Source organism: Lampris incognitus, chromosome 3, assembly GCF_029633865.1.
Source record: "Lampris incognitus isolate fLamInc1 chromosome 3, fLamInc1.hap2, whole genome shotgun sequence".
NCBI classification, from domain to species: Eukaryota; Metazoa; Chordata; class Actinopteri; order Lampriformes; family Lampridae; genus Lampris; species Lampris incognitus.
The window spans coordinates 95,325,265-95,339,565 of record NC_079213.1 but is presented as its reverse complement, the minus strand read 5'-3'; the positions used below and the strand labels follow the sequence as shown (position 1 = coordinate 95,339,565).

The 14,301-nt window shown below is 42.2% G+C and overlaps 1 protein-coding gene across 2 annotated transcripts in view; it reads right to left on the bottom strand.

Annotated features, from left to right (window-relative positions):
* The window catches only part of gatad2ab (GATA zinc finger domain containing 2Ab), a 51,100-nt gene extending 41,876 nt beyond the window's left edge, over positions 1-9,224 (bottom strand). The window contains exon 1 of one of the 2 annotated variants that reach the window (XM_056277168.1): positions 9,088-9,224. Coding sequence is in view for 1 of the 2 variants with exons in the window: in XM_056277167.1 (XP_056133142.1) it covers positions 8,425-8,438 (14 nt within the window). In the remaining variant the exon portion in view is untranslated. Of the gene's footprint in view, positions 1-8,424; positions 8,466-9,087 lie in introns of those variants that run through there. The other variant, XM_056277167.1, reaches the window with a different exon arrangement.
* Between the last annotated feature and the right edge of the window lie 5,077 nt (positions 9,225-14,301).

Genomic DNA, 14,301 nt, shown 5'->3' with positions numbered 1-14,301 from the left:
AGAATCCTCCATTTGCAGCAATTACAGCATTGCAGACCTTTGGCATTCTAGCTGTTAATTTGTTGAAGTAATCTGGAGAAATTGCACCCCACGCTTCCAGAAGCAGCTCCCACAAGTTGGATTGGTTGGATGGGCACTTCTTGCGTACCATACGGTCAAGCTGCTCCCACAACAGCTCAATGGGGTTCAGATCTGGTGACTGCGCTGGCCACTCCATTACCGATAGAATACCAGCTGCCTGCTTCTGCTCTAAATAGTTCTTGCACAATTTGGAGGTGTGTTTAGGGTCATTGTCCTGTTGTAGGATGAAATTGGCTCCAATCAAGCGCTGTCCACTGGGTATGGCATGGCGTTGCAAAATGGAGTGATAGCCTTCCTTATTCAGAATCCCTTTTACCCTGTACAAATCTCCCACCTTACCAGCACCAAAGCAACCCCAGACCATCACATTACCTCCACCATGCTTAACAGATGGCGTCAGGCATTCTTCCAGCATCTTTTCATTTGTTCTGCGTCTCACAAACGTTCTTCTTTGTGATCCAAACACCTCAAACTTGGATTCATCCGTCCACAACACTTTTTTCCAGTCTTCCTCTGTCCAATGTCTGTGTTCTTTTGCCCATCTTCATCTTTTTCTTTTATTGGTCAGTCTCAGATATGGCTTTTTCTTTGCCACTCTGCCCTGAAGCCCAGAATCCCGCAGCCGCCTCTTCACTGTAGATGTTGACACTGGTGTTTTGCGGGTACTATTTAATGAAGATGCCAGTTGGGGACCTGTGAGGCGTCTGTTTCTCAAACTAGAGACTCTAATGTACTTATCTTCTTGCTCAGTTGTGCAACGCGGCCTCCCACTTCTTTTTCTACTCTGGTTAGAGCCTGTTTGTGCTGTCCTCTGAAGGGAGTAGTACACACCGGTGTAGGAAATCTTCAATTTCTTAGCAATTTCTCGCATGGAATAGCCTTCATTTCTAAGAACAAGAATAGACTGTCGAGTTTCAGATGAAAGTTCTCTTTTTCTGGCCATTTTGAGCGTTTAATTGACCCCACAAATGTGATGCTCCAGAAACTCAATCTGCTCAAAGGAAGGTCAGTTTTGTAGCTTCTGTAACGAGCTAAACTGTTTTCAGATGTGTGAACATGATTGCACAAGGGTTTTCTAATCATCAATTAGCCTTCTGAGCCAATGAGCAAACACATTGTACCATTAGAACACTGGAGTGATAGTTGCTTGAAATGGGCCTCTATACACCTATGTAGATATTGCACCAAAAACCAGACATTTGCAGCTAGAATAGTCATTTACCACATTAGCAATGTATAGAGTGTATTTCTTTAAAGTTAAGACTAGTTTAAAGTTATCTTCATTGAAAAGTACAGTGCTTTTCCTTCAAAAATATGGACATTTCAATGTGATCCCAAACTTTTGAACGGTAGTGTATCTATTACTCATGTTCTTCCACTCATTTTTTGAGCACTTTTATCAACACCATTGATGGTTTCCGGGAGAAGAAAAAAAATCACTATATATATATATATATATATATATAATTTATTTATTTATTTACACACACACACACACACACACACACATATATGCATGTGAGTAGATATGGCTGTTGAGAAAACCTAAAATCTGAGATTCCACTTCCTTCCATCAAATGCGTAACAGTTTAGAGGTCCCAAACACTGAACCAGAATGTCAAGTTAACGTCTCCTGTTTCGATTCCTTTAGCTTCTAATCGCTAAATCACTGGCTATTGTGTCCAGCAAAAAACGTTTACTTTAAATGATAAAAAAGGAACAGCTTAGCTAAAATGTTTCAACTAACATTGACAAGTAGGAGCTCCCATTTCAGCTAAACTACTTCCAAATGTCTAAACACCGTATCTTGTCAAACTCAAGGCCCATACCTACAGAATGAAGTGTGAGGACACACGCAGATGCCTATCAGATTACATTTCTTGGAAATGCACTGTAGCAGGAAATGACGAGAGAAGAAGGGGGAAGAAGAACCCAAAGGGCACAGAAGAGTACAGTTAAACCAGATAAGACAACAAGGAGCTGATCAGCACTTAGTACTGCTGAAGAACACATTAGGGTAAAGTAGGTCAGTCATCTTGCATTCTGAGTTTGCATCAGGTACCTTTATTTCATGGCAACTCCATGAGGAGGGTTTAATTTTGTCAATCTCAGATGCCCTCAAACTGTTAAAGGTATATAGGGGGCCCACAATAACCTTGGTAGCATGCTGAAGGGGCATCAATGGACATGAAATGACGTTAAATCAATCTCCTTATGAAGTTCTTGAATAAGGACATTTGAAGGAACAATGAACTTGAAAACGACTCCGTGATTGGAAGAAGAAAGGCCACTAAAATCATTGACACACACCACTTGCATGCACTTGATCTGCTCACTGTCAGTAATGACAGTCAAAATAAGCGCAACAAAGCTTCTCTGCAATGCCTTTGCTATGGTAGGTATGTTTACAAATACAGAGAACTATCTAAATAAATAAAAAGAGGAAAAAATTATTTTCTTCAGATTAATTTTCACTATTATCACCCATTTAGAATTGTACATTCACCGCTTTTTCCACTACAAATGGTACGGAGATTGGGGTTGCAACTTCCCCGTCAATCTATTGACTTGTCAGGAATGACTTGTCTTGTATTACTGAGATGTTTTTAGTAGAGCTGTTGTGAATACCTGTTTCCAAGCTTCACATTTTCCTAATGAATAACCGAATGTTTGATCTAAACTAAATGGCCACTAAAATCAAATCAAGGCCTTAAAACAGGCGATGGATTATAAATGCAGTCACAACGGTCATTTAATATTTCGATGTTGACTGAAATGCAAATTGACATCAACATCAAGGTGACATAACATTTATCAAACAATGGACATGGCAACACCTTGGGTACAACACCTTAGGTGAGGAGGGGAATATAATTTTGGCTGCCATAAAAACCACATAGTGAAAATCACACCTCCAGCCCCCTCTCATTTTGTCCCTATTGCCATTAGAATCAAGTAGACTACTTTAAGGAATTTGCAATGCATAACACCATTGTAACAAACACAGCGGTGACAGTTCTTAACGCACGTACACGAGAAGGAGAGTGGAATCCTGGCAAGGCATGAAATTTCAGCACAACTTCCACATACGCTACATGTCATCCACTTTCCTGACTCAGTCTATAAAGAGCACAGCAATAATAAGCCACACTACTGGTTAGTCAGGATACTGTATATAAAAACTCCTAAGGCGTCCAGGTAGCGTAGCGGTCTATCCCGTTGCCTACCAACACGGGGATCACCAATTCAAATCCTAGTGTTATCTCCGGCTTGGTCAGACGTCCCTACAGACACAATTGGCCATGTCTGCAGCTGGGAAGCTGGATGTGGGTACGTGTCCAGGTCGCTGCACTAGCGCCTCCTCTGGTCAGTCAGGGTGCCTGTTCGGGGGGGAGGGGAACTGGGGGGAATAGCATGATCCTCCCACGCACGCACTACATCCCCCTGGTGAAACTCCTCACTGTCAGGTGAAAAGAGGCGGCTGGTGACTCCACATGTATCGGAGGAAGCATGTGGTAGACTGCAGCCCTGCTCAGCAGAGGGGGTGGAGCAGCCACCGGGACGGCTCGGAAGAGTCAGGTAATTAGCTGGGTACACTTGGGGAGAAAAAGGGGAGAGAAAAAAACTCCTGATATGGCTGCCAGAAAGAAAGCAAAAAGAAAGGAAGAAAGAAAGAAAGAAAAAGTACTACGTCAAAGTGGAACATGAGGTGTTATTAAATTTTCTCCATTAGGTAGACAACTCAGTGTCTTTTGAGTATAGTCCTCAACACTCCCAGTAGCCTACTTGCTGGTTTGCATTCTACCAGGAAGTTAATTACATTCCCCTATTATGCCAGCTCTGAAAATTCCTTAATTTCATGGCTGGTATATACCTAGGAAAACAGAAAACTGGCACAGTTGTGAGCAGTCCCAATGTGGAGCTAAAAACCACCAGTCTAACACCTTAATTTTCCATCTTCTTGTAGAAGCATTGATAGGGGCTAAATGCACTCACTCCCAAGTTTAAACATGAGGTAAAAGCCAACACCACCATCTCCACAATGAAACCTCACCCTTCACTTTCATACACAAACCAACTCATCCAGAAACATCTTAAAATCCTGAGGATTTTACACATTAGTCAATGTGTATAAAAACTGAGTTGACAAATAAAAGGGAAGACCACACAAAGGTTGTCTATCAAAGCCATCAAGCAACCCAAACACACACAAACAACCACGTGGCATTGATATGCATGACATTGGGCAATTGATTCCCCTCTTGGATATGTGCCTTGGTGCTGCATCTTTCTAGTGACTGCTTCGTCTGCTGTATGGAGAGCTGCAGAGCTGCCGTGTCAGCACTGACCAGTAAAAACATTCTGAGATTGTTATACACCCAACTGGAAAAAATCAGTCCACACTGACAGGACATTAAAGGTGCGCCATTTATGAGTGGCCACCTACATAAGAGCATGTGTAACAACTGTAGTAACAACTTAACAAAAGCTTATTAGCTACATCATATGCTTTGTGTCAATGTGAAATAAGTCATTTTAAGAGTTAGCATTCTAGTTCAATAGCTTTTGTTCTCGTCAAGAATGGCTCCATCATGTCGGATATAGCCACCTATCACAATCGCACAGCTTATACAAGAAAAAGAAAAAAAGCATTGCTTAGTTGGACTTGATTAATTTACGTTCCTCTTCATAAAAAGTAATGTCTCCATAACCACATCAGTCACTCTGCCCTCAAAAAAAAAAAAAAAAATCCTGACACCATCAATTTCTTGTTCTTAAAAAGTACTTAACATTATAACCCATATGGACAACCTAGTCGACAAATGGTCTTTTCCCCAAAAGAATACCTGACAGACTGAAACAACAGCAAATGGCTATTCTTTAAGCTCCATACCAAATAATTGTGGCATTAGCCACTGACTTGGCATTAGCCAAGCTATGGCTACCAAATGACAAAAGTTGTTTCCAATTAAGTTAAACTGACTGCTGGACCTCAGACAGTCATGCTGCTGGATGAAGGTGTAAATGGTGCTGTCCTCTAAGAAGCACAAAATATAGGCCTAAATATAGAGTGTAAAAAAATAGACATATCTATTCTTTAAGTAGTATGTTTGCATATTTTCTCTAAGTTTCAATAAAACAGAGGTTCCTTCTTTCTCATACATGCCTTAAACCCATCTTATACAACTAACGCTTACTAGAGACTTGTAAAAACAGTAAGCTTTAAACACATAGTTTAGTCAATATGAAGTCCAACAGGGCAAACAAGAAATTATTTAGCCAGTGAAACGTTGAAGGATTCTTGCCCTCCACTTCCGAGAACAGCCTAAGGGCTTAGGGTGCAACCCCAGGGCAGCACAACTGCAGCTATCCTCTTGTACTACAAGCAATACAAAAGGAAACTGAGAAAAAGACATACACAAATAGACAAACAACCTAATAACATTATGAAAATGACTAGACATTCCCTGTGATCCCAGCATTGCATGATATTTAAATCAAATACAACCTTCCTTGGCATCCTTATAATTTCAGGAATAGGCAATAGATTGAGAGTATCAACCAGCCTACATACCTCAGTATAGCATAATATAACCACCAATAGGGCTATACATACCTCAATGGTGCAGTAGGAACAAATAAATTGATAATAAACACAAAAGAAAGGCATTTTCCATGAATTAAGCACAAGGCAAACTGACTACATATCATCTTGCACCACTAAATATTGTTGCTCACTAACAAGAAATGATAACATAAGAGTTCATTCAAACAGAATGATTCTTTGCCGGTCTTCCTCACACCGGTCCTATGTGTGTGGTAGCACTTTACAGCTACATAACAACCTTTCTATTTTGCCTCCAATTTCACAATCAAGCCTAAAAATGGCTTAACAAGGATCTTTCAAAACAGACTTTGTGAATGAACAGCAGCTGTCCACTGACTAAAGTCATTCTGATCCAAGGGTCCAACATCCCTCACAACTACCACACATCTTCCGCTGACACCATATAGACCAAGTCCACCCCTCAATGAGTTCAGGAAGCCAGACAGAGTCAGTCTTCATAGATGCGGTTACATTTCCTGTTAACCTCTTGTTAGAGATGGTGTACGCAGACAACCCCACCCTGGGATATCAGCAGCAAGCAAGCCATTACAAAACATAGTATACAAGGAATCCTCTTCACTGTCATTTGCATTAGTGGACACTTATTAACCATATTACAGAGTGCACGGTTCAACATATTTTCATTGCTATGTTTCCATGGATTTACTGAACAATGTTGGTTGAGAGCATGCACTGACAAAGATGTTCAATTCAGTAATTGGAGAGATGACATATGGTTTTCTGTAACGTGCACAAAACACTGACAGCAATGGAAATCTCCCTCTGATTCTATTACCATCTCAAGACTACAATGCATCTACTAACTGTATTTATTACCCAGCCATTTAAGAAGACCACTAAAACTCAGCAGAGGCTAACTTGCTGCTCAACCACCTCTGCTTGGGCTCTCAGTCTAACAAAGACACCAGCAGTGTTGCAAGGTGTCCCACTGTGAGCTACACAGATGCTATTACGATAACACCTTAGCCAGACATGTGGATGGATGGAAACAATAAGAGAGATGCTATACTGCACACTGCAGAGAATAGTGGCCTCCGTAAGGTCTGGATTTCATTGTGGAGCATTAAAGCAGGCAAGAATGACGAGGCTGATCCTAGAAATCTTTTGATTTTCTCCAAGTAGAAATAAAATAGGTGTAGTACTGCAGCATTAAGATGTACATTCCATCAAAGATGTGTGAAGTGGATGTGATCATGACTTTACTATCTGTTGGCTGCATTCAATGTACCTTAAACTGCACCAACAAAATGTTGTGGTTGTAAAGTGTACTGCTGTCACCGTTTTGTTTCATTAGGAACACAGACATGAAACGTATCTAAAGCTTTTAAAATGTGTAGTACAACACACATAATAGAATTCATTGATACTGATTAGACATCACTGATTACAATATTTAAAAAGATACTGTAAGTGCTGCACAAAATAAACAAGATGAATAAATGACATGCCACAAAGAGGGACCTAAAAACACAAACAAACAATAATACATAAGCTTATGACCATGGGATATGGCATGGTTGCAGAAGTAGCAAGTAACACGTTCTTACTTTGCGGTTACACAAGGAAATTCTTATTCTACCCACTCACACTTCCTTAAGATGCAAGTGGGGGGGGGGGGTTTAAACTCAAGGTTTAGTGTGCATGAGTTGGAAGGTGGGTGGTCGGTGGTCAACCCTGATGCAGCAGAACCAGAGTGGGTCTAAAGTGAGCTGAGTCATGCCTGTCTAGTCACATCATTCTCAGGAGGATTTTTCACAAGAGGAATCACTCCTTAGGCGCCTCTATGGCCCATCATGCAACAGAAAGCGACGTGTCCCCCATCACTAGTCAAGGGTGCCCAATACCACGTTACTCTCAACAGAGGGCACTCAATTAGCAGAAAACGTGATATGAAACTCACCATTAAGCCTCATGATATCTAAAATATAACCCTCTTCAAGTGTGTTTAAATACACATGATCAGACTCATGATTATCCTGCAGAAGCAAGCTAAATTTTCCTGAAATATTTTTTCATCATTATTATAAAAATGAGTTACTTAATCAGGAGTATCTAACACAACAATGTGAATCATGTTAGTTAGTAAGAAAGCCTGGATAAACCCATACATTCTTGATAAACATTATCTAAATTATCAGCTCTAACTATTCTGTGTAACAGTTACAAAGCATAACTCCAGATTCAAGAGAAAACAGGCGATTCGCAGTTTGATCAAAGCCAGCAGATCCTTAATTGTTATGGTAAACTGAGAAACAAGATGGGTGCAGAATCGTCAATGGCTAAGAGTATGTGACAACTGCTATGCCGGCTGGACAGACACATATACAAATGGAGGCGTCACCATCCACCATTACGCCTCCATTAAAAAAGGTTGTTCATGCTAATCTGACAAAGTTGTGAAAACCAAGATCTTTTCCAAGTTATAATCGAATTCATCAACACTCAGGTAATAGTAGCCGGCATTGCAAAATCCGTTTGAAAGATGGAATAATTTAACAAGCTTCATCAATTCAACTTTAACGTTCAGATTACCTCCGTCCAACTAAACTATAAACAACAACAAGCTACCCCATGCTAACTTGCTTTGCGAACAACAACCTGTCCGTCTGTCCAGCCACAAAGCCGTGAACTACCTAATGATAGCTAACAACCGTTAATAGTTGGTGGAGATAAGAGGTAGTTAATCCAAGTCACCCACAGAGGATTTTACTAACCTTGGAATAATCATGATGTTGACGTAAGATTTTTTTTGTGCGCGGCCAAATAGCTACACACACGACAGACAATGAAACCAACCCCGTGTCGTAGAGCCGCTTACATTTAACAAGCTAGCTAGCCAAGTTAGCCTGCTAACATTAACGACGTTAGCGAGCTAATGTTAACTCCCCGGACACTAGTCTGGCGAGACAGACAGACAGACAGACGGTCGCTTCAGATTCACTCACAAATGATCAAGGCTTTATTTATCCAACACCCACTGAAAAGTTTTAGCAAAGACTTCCGTACCGTCGAAGCAGACGAATAATATTAAATGTCTAATCTACCGATTAAAATACCATAATACCATAATACAAGTTTTGACAGTTAACAGTTATTATATTTCCCGACTTTTTGAGTCGGATTCTTCTTGGCACTCGGTGTGTGTGCCTGTGTCTGCGTGTACGTGTATGTGTGTATATGTATGTGTGCGTGTAGCCAAAAGCGACACATACACACACATCGTAACTTGCACGCTAGCTGTTAGCCAGACCAAGCTACGCTAGCTAGCTTATCATAGATGAGCTGAGCTAACGTCGACAGGAAAAACTTCCCGTCGTCGCCTTCATTCAATTCAGAATTGATTCCTTTGTATATGTTGATCTACTGTGTTGACTTACGGAGTCAGGAGCAGCTTAATCAGGTTCCCCCGAGTTTTCAAATGTTTTGATGTAATATTAAGCTACACCCGTAATTCGCTAAAAAAAAAAAATTCCCGGGGATCCCCTCTCTTCTGTCCGTTGCCACTCCGGCTGCCAGATAATGAGCCACTAACACACATGCGGCGTCATGCTGCGTTCATCAAAACTCGGACCTGGGAAGTTTCCGATTTCCAAGCGCGATAGTAAATGCTGCGTTCAACGCCATCCGGAACTAGGAGACTTAAGGGCTTTCGACCGTGGGATTAAATGTGGGAAATATGGCTGAACGTCGATACTGGAAGAAAAAAATTGGATGTTTTTGCTTTTTTTGAGACATTTATTGAAGTGTTAATGATTAAAAAAGAGTTAAATGACTTCGCCAGATATGTGTAGCTTTTAACTTTCAGTTTCACTCTCAGTTTGCAAAGAATTTTTCATTCTTGCAATTTACAAGAGATCTTTAAAGCAAACAAAACAATTTCTTGTCAGATGCGCTTAGAATATTTTCTTCAAGAATTGTCATTAAAAAAGCGGACTTTGCGGTATTTCGTTTTCTGTCAACCAATACGAGCTTTATCGTGACAGATGGGCCCAGTTCCCCTTTCAACGTCTAGCGAATTCGGGGGGCAGTTGGAGATACCGTCGCCACAGCCGGGACGCGAACCCACATCCCCTGCACCGCAAGCGACAACGTTAACCAGTCGACTAAAGGGTCCGTCCCGTTAGTCAAGGACCAACGTGTCTACTTATCCATGCACGTTACACTACCCCCCCCCCTCCTTCGGGAAGCGCGTCCCCGCGTTTAAGCATATCAGCTCCTTCACGCCTCAGGGCGCCTACGCTTCCGATGGCCTTACGGTCGCTCCATCCCACTTCTGACACCAATGTAGCGAGTTCGGGGGGCAGTCCGGGAGACCGTCACCACGGCCAGGACGCGAACCCGTGTCTCCCGCTCCGCAAGCGACAACGTTAACCAGTCGACTAAAGGGTCCGACCCGTTAGTCAAGGACCAACGTGTCTACTTATCCATGCACGTTACAAATGCATCCTTTGCGATGTGACTGTTGCACGTTTGTATATTTCAATTCGGAAACTGACGTGTTCAGCCCTAATGGAAAAATAATAACAACAAGGACAGTTTTTGCCAGTGAAACCCCGATAGTTATATTTGATTCAAAGCCACAAGAACGTTGTTTAAACTAGAAATGTATTTAATCATCCTGTTAAAGCGTGTTTGTGTCGTTGTATGTGTCAGTTAGGGTTCTCTCCCATTGTCAAAAACTTCCCTGGTCCAAGTGTACAGTCATACTCTTACGTTTCAGTCAAACATGCTGTATGAAGTAGTTCAATGCTTAATTTCCTTGGTTGGACGTCCTAGAAAGTTGCCTCTCCTTGAAGTGCTCAAAATATTGACATTAACAAGCCCATACATTTTGTGTCGCTCTGAATGTCTATTATCATCACATGATACCAGGTCAAAGCAGAATAGATATTTTACTTTTTGGTACTGCTTGTGTATGAAGCCCTGAGTATACCACTGTAACAACTAGTTCAGTGGAAAATTGTCATTTAACTATTATTGTATAGATAAGAAAATGGATGATTACTAAAACTGATTTTAAATGACTGCTGGGATACGCTCCAGCATCCGCGTGACCCTGAGAGCAGGATAAGTGGTTTGGATAACGGATAATGGATGGAAAATGAATTGTTCGACTGTGTGACGACAAGATAATGTCACACAGTCGAACAATTCATTTTATTCAGTGAAGAAAAAAAATGAAACGTGTGAAAATGTTACAAATGTCTTGGGGGTGCTATAGGGGTGCTACGGCCTTTCTCCTCCCTCCCAAGCCCCCACCCCCCAGCACTGCCCCTGTTTATAAGGGTGGCGATATCTGCAGTCTGTTGAGACTGAAGGGGTCACTTGGATGAGTGATGAAACGTTTCTCTCAATAAACGTTGCGTCCAGATGAAGTGATTCAACGTTCTGTGATGTCCTTACCTGGATTATTGAGCATGCATAACGGCACCTAATTAGACACAAGGCTTGGCTCATCCTCAGGCAAGCAAGACAAGCAAATACAAACAAAAAGTTAGCAGATACCCAGCACATTCCCTGGCACCTTTAGTTGACATCAGTTTACTGTGATCACTACATAGCTTGCTGAAAACAACAATAAGTAAAAGCAAAGTCCCTTGTGGGGTGGGCATCACAGGTCTTCCAACAACAACAAAAACAATTGGTTGGCTCAGCCACTGTGCTTTTAAATCTTAGGTAGCAGACTTCTGTAGAAATCTGGGGAGTAGGGGAGCATGAGTAATTTTCTTGGTTTCTGTCACAACCATTAAGCAAACCTGCTGTTATTTACTAGTCATGTTAGGCTCTGTGATGGTCTGGCAGCCTGTCCAGGGTGTCTCCCCGCCTGCCGCCCAATGACTGCTGGGATAGGCTCCAGCATCCCCGTGACCCCAAGCAGGTTAAGCAGATGGATGGATGTTTGGCTTATGCTTAAAGGGAAAAATCACCGATTTTCAACCATATCTCTGTCTATCTGCGACAGGGATAGCCCATGAAAAACACTTGGCCATTGTTCCCAGTCGTTTCTTCATCTTTGGGGTGGCAGTGAAACCGAGTTTTTGGTTTAGAGAAGTGATTCTAAACAGGGCAGCGACGCCCAAAGGAGGGCCTCAGAGGGCTGCCAGCGCGGACCTTGACATGTTGGGAATTATTGAAAGAGTCAATTACAAAACATCAAGACATCAGTAATTATTTAGCTAGATAAATAACACAAATACATGTCAAAGACATGTCTGTTAGGGTTAATACTGCTGTCTGCACCCCTGACCAAGGCAATAGCAAAAAGAACTGGAGTTGGCCCCTGGGCACTGCACTGTGGCTGCCCACTCCTCCAATACCATAGGATGGGTTAGATGCAGAGGTATGATTGCTTACGATGACAAATAAAGTGTCTTAAAAAGATAATGTGTCTTAAAAGCAAGTGATTAACACTATATAAAATATCAAACCTTTTACTTTCTGTAGATTTCACTCTCATATGTTTGCTATGAATAGGAAAATCAAATCAAATCAAATCAATTTTATTTGTATAGCCCAATATCACAAATTACAAATTTGCCTCAGTGGGCTTAACAGCAACACAACATCCTGTCCTTAGACCCTCTCATCGGATAAGGAAAAACTCCCTAAAAAAACCCCTTTAACAGGGAGAAAAAATAGGAAGAAACCTCAGGGAGAGCAACAGAGGAGGGATCTCTCTCCCAAGACGGACAGCGTGCAATGGATGTTGTGTTCACGCAATTTACATAATACAACATTGAAGAGGATAACAGAATTATAATGGACATAAAATTTATGAAGAACATGATGCACAGGATGCCAAGCAGTGTCCACATGCCAATGGAGCAGTCCAGGACCCAAGCCACGTGACCAGCATCATCATGTAATAAAAGAAAAACTTATGTGAGGAGTGGAAGGGCAGGCAGCATCCAAATGGCGGCCACCATCACCACCAAAAGGGGACTAAAGAAGGGTTTTTGCTTCGTAAACATTCGAGGATTACTACAAAGTTGTTTTCAGATCTCTTTTATATACTTGTATGGGGTTAAATGGGATAAGCTCAACTAAGTGCATCGGAGTATGCACAGATGGAGGTGTGATGATGACTGGCAGACAGGTTATCATGTTTACTATGGGGGGGGGACCCTGGAATATTTCCGTTGACATGGGGGAGCTTGTGGGAAAAGAGGTTGAAAATCACTGGTCTGGAAGATAACTTATCAAAGAAAGTCTACCACTATTTCCCTGGTCTTCTCTGAGGGATTAATCACACTGCACATTTTTAATTTGCACTGTCTGATGTGGTGCAACTCATCAGATGCTCCTCACTCACTGTCGGCTAAGGGCATACAAATGCTGGGGGTTTTCAAAGACCAAAACAAGGAAGATTCAGACTTCATATAAGACTGCTAGCCTGTTACTAACAATGCACTTATTACAGGTCCAAAAGAAAGGTAAGGCAAATGTCTTTATGCATGGTCAATAATCCAGGTAAGGAAATCTCAAAAAGTTGAATCAGTTCATCTGGATACAACATTTGTTGAGAGAAACACTTCATCACTCATCTAAGGGACATTTTCAGTCTCAGCTGACTGCAGACCCCCGGCCTTATAAATAATACAGTACATACACACCAGGACCGCAACCAACTATCAGTTTCATATGCAAATTGCCATAAGCATTGACTAGAGTTACAATGGCCATGTGTACTATTCTCGGATTGGGGAATAGTTGCGATCACAGCATTGCAAGATGGTGACCGATGTACTCTTAGCCCCCCCGTTCAGTGATGGTTGTTCCCTCCCAAACCAACGGGCAGCGACATGATGAAAAGTTATTGATAATCCAAAAAAAATGCGAAAATTGAAAAGGCACAACTTCCTCGAGGTTGCAGTCAAAACAGGAAGTGACGTCTACTCTCGTGGCTGCCCGATCTGAGTCAACCGCAGATGTGAGTCACGCATGCACCGGTGTAAACGGTTTACCCAGCTTTATTCATTCATTCATTCATTCATTCATTCATTCATTCATTCATTATCCGAACCGCTTATCCTGCTCTCAGGGTCGCGGGGATGCTGGAGCCTATCCCAGCAGTCATTGGGCGGCAGGAGGGGGAGACACCCTGGACAGGCCGCCAATGTTAAACCCAAATGGTCGCATGGCAAACCTTTTCTTTCTGGAAAGTGCAAGTTCATATTAGACTTGGTCGCATTCGTGCGAGGGTCGGCCTGCGCATCCACAGACTAACTATTAGGTAGTAATTTTTTTTTAGCTTGAGCGCTGCATATCTATGTGTGTGTGGGGGGGTGGGGGGTGGGGGCTGTGATGGCCTGGCAGCTTGTGCAGGGTGTTTCCCCGCATGCCGCCCAGTGAATGCTGGAATAGGCTCCAGCATCCCCGCGACCCTGAGAGCAGGATAAGCGGTTTGGATAATGGATGGAGCTGCGTATCAACCCCCCCCCCCCCCGTATTTCCCATTCAATCGACTTGAGTGCTGCACAAAAGTCTTATAATGGCAGGAAAAAGACTGGTTCATCCGTCCGCTGCTAATCTCGCACACTACTGGGCCTGTCAGTCTAATAACATGTGTGCACAGTTATAACTGTATGATC